The sequence below is a fragment of the Xiphophorus hellerii genome, chromosome 6 (genome assembly GCF_003331165.1).
Source record: "Xiphophorus hellerii strain 12219 chromosome 6, Xiphophorus_hellerii-4.1, whole genome shotgun sequence".
NCBI classification, from domain to species: domain Eukaryota; kingdom Metazoa; phylum Chordata; class Actinopteri; order Cyprinodontiformes; family Poeciliidae; genus Xiphophorus; species Xiphophorus hellerii.
This window is the reverse complement of record NC_045677.1, coordinates 25,559,795-25,566,242: the sequence shown is the minus strand read 5'-3', so window position 1 is coordinate 25,566,242 and position 6,448 is coordinate 25,559,795. Positions and strand designations below refer to the sequence as shown.

Genomic DNA, 6,448 nt, shown 5'->3' with positions numbered 1-6,448 from the left:
ATGACAAAAATGTTTTATTTATTTTTTAAAGCTTTGTTTGTGAGGCATTGGGTACACCAAGTTGTTAGAAAACAAAATCTATTGTTGTAGTCTATGATAGGAAACAGCAACAATAAACAAATAAAATGTATGGTAACCAGAATCAGCTTCAAAGGTCACATTTATCCACATAAACATCCTGGTCGGATCCCTCACCAGGAGCCGTTTGCTAGGACGGACCCGACCCAAGCAGAGGAATGAGGCCCCTGGCAGCTGCTAGGATCTCTGGGACCCTCAAACCCCTCCACCACGATAAGGTGGCAGCCCACCAAGGGGAAAAATAAAACCAGAAACAGTTATTAACTGATCTGGAGAGGCCTGAAGGAGGCGCTCTGGTGTTAGAGGAAGACCTGATGGTATTAATTGGTGTTCTGATTGGCTGTGGTTCCTTCCTGGAGGAGGGCATTGGCTGACATGATGACGCCATCACCTAACCGTTCTCCCTCTCCTGCTAACATTTCACTTCCATCAACATAGATAGTTTACCTGATCAGTTGACCTATTGCGTCTCTGCTCTGTCTTCTCTCAGCTCCTGTCGGTCGTGGCAGATGGCTGCTGGTACCAAACCCGGTTCTGGTTCTGCTGGTGGTTTCTTCCTGTTGAAGGAGAGTTCTTCCTCCCCACTGTCGCTACATGAATGCTCTGTAGGAGGGATTGTTGCACAAGCAATTTGTTGTCGCCCTCTGCTGGCTCTCTGTTTGATCACTGAGATCTTCATTGGTGGAATTTTAAATTGATTCCAAGTGAAGAAGAATGGAAACATCTTGTCAGTGAAGTTGTGTGTGAAGGTGTGTATGTGTGTATTAGTATCCAGATCAGTGAATGACAGCTTTCCTCTGTCTCAGTCCAGATTCACTCAGATCCAAGATCTGGACTGAGAGATCTGTCGGACAAACTGGTAGAGAACTTGCTGAGTATTTACTACCAAAGAACTGTATAACTACGGTAGTCGCTCATATTCCCTGTTTCCCTTCTTCTGGGCATTATAAAATAAAAAATATATAAAATATTACTGTAAAATAAAATAAAGTATTATCTTATTATCTTTAAACGTGCAACTCTCCAAATAAGATTAAGAGACTGTGAATAGTAGTGTTGGCTCCCCTCGTTCAGTGAAAGGAACCGACCCGTTGACGTGGCTCGGCCGCGAACGGCACATCACTATCAGTTTGGCCGCCAGCCTGTAGGCGGCAGCATATCCGCTCACTTCAGGCGTTGGTAGAGCCCTTTTCTTCAAGATGTCGGTGTTCGGGCCAGTGGTGAAAATCCATCCCGTCGTTCTCGCCTCAATCTGCGACTCTTATGAGCGAAGGAATGAGGGGGCGAGCCGGGTCATCGGAACCATCTTGGGTAAGTTAAGTCCTGTGGCAAACGTCCTCTTTCTGTTGGGGTGACATCGGAATACAATGGATGGAAAAGCCGTGTGTAGCATTAGCTCAGCTGCTAACACATGCTCTCTCAGTGCAGCCTAATGCAAACACATCTGGAGCATCAGCGGAGTCATATTCTTGTTGCAAAGTCTGTTTTTATTTGTTTTTAACGTCCGCCTCTTTCAGGCATCATTGATAAACACTCTATAGAGGTGACCAACTGCTTCTCCGTCCCTCACAACGAGTCTGAGGATGAGGTAAGCTGCTATTACACCACTTGTGACAGCGAACCTGAGTAAACAATGAGAGAAACGGAAGTGATCTTTTGTTTATATGCATTAACACTCGTATTATAAAGAGCACTATTGTGCTCTTTATATGAATACGCAAAACAATAAAATTTCTCATTTAAAATTATTTGTTTATAAAAATTTCATCATAAATTTTGTGTTTTGATTTTCAAGCATAGATTTAAGCGAAAATGTAGAATGAACACCTGATAAATCTAATAGCAGTTGAGCTGAATAATCATTCCGCTGTATATTTATAATGCAATAAAAGAATAAGAACAACATGTTGGTTGCTTCCAGCCTCCCAGCTGTTTTAAAACTGTGTACTGCTGGTCAGCTGGCTGAAAGAAAGGATATGCACTTTAGCCTTGCTTAAAAGTGAGTCTAGTTTTTCTGTTTGATAAACACAGGTGTGGATCCTAAAGGAGTGCCACCTAACATTCTGGCTGATTAGATGTAATCCTGGTTTTAATACACAACAAGCTGACTGCATGTTGGCTACCGGAGCAGACAGCCTGACTAATTAATCAGCTAATATCAGCTGGGTTCATCTCTTGTTACAGAGCAAAATGGCACGGAGATACAACACTCAGTAAACACTTAAAACTAGTGTACACCCAGTGTTTGTAGGGGTCATGAATAGTCTAATAATGTTTCTAAATGCTCACTTTAATAGTTCAAACAAGAAATATAGCATATTATGCATTGATACACATAGTGCAAACCAACCTGGCACAACTGCAGTCTTCCCTATGCCTGCTCTTGGAGAACCAGCTAAGTCAGCTCTAAAAGGCGCCCATGAGTTGGCTGCTTTGTGAACGCCAGCCGATAGTGTGCCAGGTAGCATTATGCCTGAATATTTCAGCATGCCGAGCTGCATTTTGTTTTTGGATATTTTAGACATACTCTTTGAAAAAAATCCACATATTGACAAATTTTCCACAAATAATTAATTTGAAGTCAAGTTTCACAGAAAAATCAGTGAACAGACAAAGGTCAACTGTACAGCTAATAAAGTCCCACAGGCAATATTGTGATAATTGCAGTGACTGGTATTTATTATTTTTTCTGCAATATGTCTTAATAGTTGCTCCTCTGTTTTGAATAAAGGTAAATGGTTTATGTTTTATGTGTTTTAGATTGACATTTGTTAATGTAGAATATATTTTCACAACAAAGGTTAAAAACCTGTCCTACTTTTCTGTGCATGTGCAGAGTAACGTTTCCCTCCTATAAGCTCTGAAACCTTCTCAAACTGTTTTCAGCAGAGCCACAGCACACTTTTATCTTCACATCAAACAGCAGGAACCCGTTCTGCTGTTTGATCTGGAGCCTGGAGTGAGTGTTGGAAAGTCCAGACGTTCAGTCTGAGCTCAGATCACTCGCAAAGGACTGACCTATAGAAATAAAGTAAAATAAACAACAGCATGTAATATCAGTGCATTTGTAAACTTCTGTGGATGTCTGCAGGTTGCTGTGGACATGGAATTCGCCAAGAACATGTATGAACTTCACAAGAGGGTGTCGCCCACAGAAGTCATCATTGGATGGTGAGTCAGTTTGCTTTAACAGAGACGTATTCACATTTTGCACATTTTTGTTCTTCCACCCATCCGGTTTTTGACAATAAGTTAATGTTTTTTGGTGTCTGGAAAATGAGCCATTTCAAAAACATTCTGAATGTAACGCAAATCAGCTGGCACTGCCGCTCATCTAGCAACCCCAGTGAAGCCCAGCCCGTTACCTAGCAACCCCAGTGAAGCTCCAGCATGTTTGGCCAACTGGCTTTACTGCTGTTTGTGCTGTACAATGGAAAAGACAAGTGTTTTGTTGTTGACTTTGTGTCCAGAAACCACTTTATGCATTCTTGTTTCTTGTGCAGTAGGCTCTACTAATGCTTTTCAAGGATGTAAGGTTGTATAATTGCGTATCTGTTTGCAGCCATTTTCATGTGCGAGTAAACATGAGTTGAGGGGCGTGGCCAGAAGCTTATTTGGATTTAAAATGACAAAAGACCCTAAAATATCTCAAAATAGGCAAAACTGACCAGACTAAAACCTTGTTTTCTAAGAATGATTTTGTGCAAAAAAATGTAAAGAACATGTTTTGTTCAGCCCAGAGACCTGTCATAACCTGTTCAAGGAAGCACAATAGGTCCCTTTAAAGTTTAAATCATAGTGGAAAAGGTTCCAGCATCTTGCCTTCTCTCCTCAGGTATGCCACAGGCTTTGATATCACTGAACACTCCGTGCTCATCCACGAGTACTACAGCCGCGAAGCCACCAACCCCATCCACCTGACTGTGGACACGGCGCTGCAGAGCGGCAAAATGAACATCCGCGCCTACGTCAGGTGAGCTGCTCTGTTTGTTCGCACGTGTGTGTGTGTGTGTGTGTGCGTGTGTGTGTGTGTGTGTAGCTCCAGGCTGATGGTGACCTTCTGGATGTGTTTGTGTGTCTCCTTCAGTGCCCAGATGGGTGTGCCAGGAAAGACGGTTGGTGTTATGTTCACTCCGCTGACTGTCAAATACATCTACTACGACACTGAGAGGATAGGCGGTAAGTACTTTACTGGTTTTCTTAATTCAGTTGGATAGTTTTATTTCAAAGTCTAGCTTCTGGTAGGAGCCTAACACCACACTGGAGGCTTTTGACCATAAAGAAAAGTTTTAAAGGGCATGAAAGGATTGTATTTAAATCAAAAGCAAAACAAATAACTACAAATGATTGGTTAAGCAAAATAAACAAATCTGCAAAAAGACAAATTTAGTTAGACCTTTCAGTTTCAGTTCAACAACAACAAAAATATGTTCAAAAGTTAGACTCCATGACAGTTCATTTTACTGACTCAAAGGACAGGGGTAATTCTTCACAAAAAGGTTATTGTTGAGGGTCACGTGTCATATTTGGAAGAGTCGGGGTTAGAATTAAAGGGGCAGTTTTATGTAAAATGATGCAAAATCAACTTTTTTTTTTTTTTACATCATGTTATGTTATTCCCTCATCAAAAACACACCTGGAGTATTGCCTTGACTCCTTCATGCATGTTTGAGAAATCCTTGCATATCCATGGCAACCATTCAGCTGTGCAAAGCACCTGGGTGGGCCTAGCTCTAAGCTTCTGCCTCACAGTGACTCTGCCACTCTGCTCCTTCAGACTAGCCAGCAGCAATCAGCAAACACTTGGTGGTTCTGCACATCAGCTGACCTCATTATATGAGCTACTTAAAAACATTGTTAAAGGTTTAATAGAGGAGCCATATTGTGATGGCTTCCTGAAAGCAGAGTTTCAGAAAGAGCATGAGTTTTTAAAGAGACAGAAGCCCAATTTCAAGACATTAAATTACAAAATAATTTTTTTAAGCCTTATTTGATATATATAGCATTTTTACACTACTGAAGTTAACATATTTGATTGTGCTACAAAATACCACTATATGCCTGGAAAACACATAACACTGCCCCTTTAAAATCAAGAAATGAACCAATTCAAATGAACTCTAACACTTCTGTGTGTAAACATTTTGACTTTAACTCCATGTTGTAGTGGATCTCCTGCAGAGAACTCGTGTGACTCCCAGCCGCACCAAGGGACTGACCTCTGACCTGTCCCAGGTGGGGAGCGCTGCGTCCAGGGTACAGGACATGCTGACCACTGTGTTGGCATACATCGAGGATGTGCTGGTGAGCAGTAAAGCCTGGTTCTGACCCGATATCTATGATAGATTTAAACCCTGATCGTAATATGTGTGTGTGTGTGTGTGTCCCAGTCTGGAAAGGTGACGGCTGATAACAGCGTGGGTCGTTTCCTCATGGATCTGGTCAACAAAGTTCCGACCATCACAGCCGAGGACTTTGAGAACATGCTCAATTCCAACATCAACGTAAGTGCTTGTCAAAAGATATTAAAATTGATTGTTTACGTTTGATGTATGACATCATATTGAAGTAAAATCCTTCATGATTGTGAAACGAAGCTGTAAATAATTTCTGTTTGCAGGACCTGTTGATGGTGACCTACCTGTCTAACCTGACCCAAGCACAGATTGCTCTGAATGAGAAGCTGGTGCTTCTCTGAGAACAATTCAAGTCATATTTAATTTTTTGAATTCTTTCTTTTGTTTTGGCTAAGATGAATAAAAACATTCAACAGTCATATAGTGGATTTGATTTCTTCAAAGATGCTTCTTCTGTAAGTAATGCTTTGTATGAACTATTGTATTCCTAATTTAATAACGCTTTTTATGATTTGCAGTCACTCAAAAATTGTTCTTGGATTCAAATTTAGCTTGATGCAACTACTTTTGTGATCAAAGCGGATCCAACTTTTTCAGATTTACTTTTAATAATTTTAAAAATGACAGATTTATGCAGATGGTATGTGTCTTGAAAAGCAGCATGTTTCAGATTTTGGTAACCATAGAAAAAATGGAGTATGCAGGTATTTGTTTTATTTACACTAAACTCAAAGTGAACTTTTGTATAATATGCAAAATTGGTTCAAGACATATAGAAACTTTTGAAAATCGAGTCTAGGAAACTATACAGTTTTGACACTTGTGAACCCTCGTATTAAATTCATTTAATTTAATTTAGTCTTTTTAATTGCAGTTTCCAGAATAACGCTGTTTGCAGTGGCAGCATGTCAAAGTAGCTCTATTACATTACTTCTGATTTGTTCTTTGAGAGGACTTTTGTTCATTTTCTGCATTGAGAATTGTTTTCCTTCCCGTTAATATTTATGACAGAT

At 40.4% G+C, this 6,448-nt stretch overlaps 1 protein-coding gene across 1 annotated transcript; it reads left to right on the top strand.

Moving 5' to 3' along the window:
* The first annotated feature begins 1,243 nt into the window (after nucleotides 1–1,243).
* eif3f (eukaryotic translation initiation factor 3, subunit F) lies at nucleotides 1,244–5,854 on the top strand. Its single transcript, XM_032566370.1, has 8 exons — nucleotides 1,244–1,389; nucleotides 1,596–1,666; nucleotides 3,170–3,249; nucleotides 3,914–4,051; nucleotides 4,166–4,257; nucleotides 5,246–5,382; nucleotides 5,469–5,582; nucleotides 5,699–5,854. Exons 1-8 carry the CDS (start codon nucleotides 1,278–1,280, stop codon nucleotides 5,774–5,776), a joined length of 822 nt encoding a protein of 273 aa, XP_032422261.1. The 5' UTR covers nucleotides 1,244–1,277; the 3' UTR covers nucleotides 5,777–5,854.
* The last annotated feature ends 594 nt before the right edge of the window (nucleotides 5,855–6,448 follow it).

Excerpts from the sequence above, each read along its gene's own strand:
- eif3f (XM_032566370.1), top strand. The coding sequence starts at position 1,278 with ATGTCGGTGTTCGGGCCAGTGGTGAAAATCCATCCCGTCGTTCTCGCC. Across the intron at positions 4,052-4,165 it reads AACATCCGCGCCTACGTCAG|TGCCCAGATGGGTGTGCCAG; the intron begins GTGAGCTGCTCT and ends TGTCTCCTTCAG. Across the intron at positions 5,583-5,698 it reads TGCTCAATTCCAACATCAAC|GACCTGTTGATGGTGACCTA; the intron begins GTAAGTGCTTGT and ends TTCTGTTTGCAG.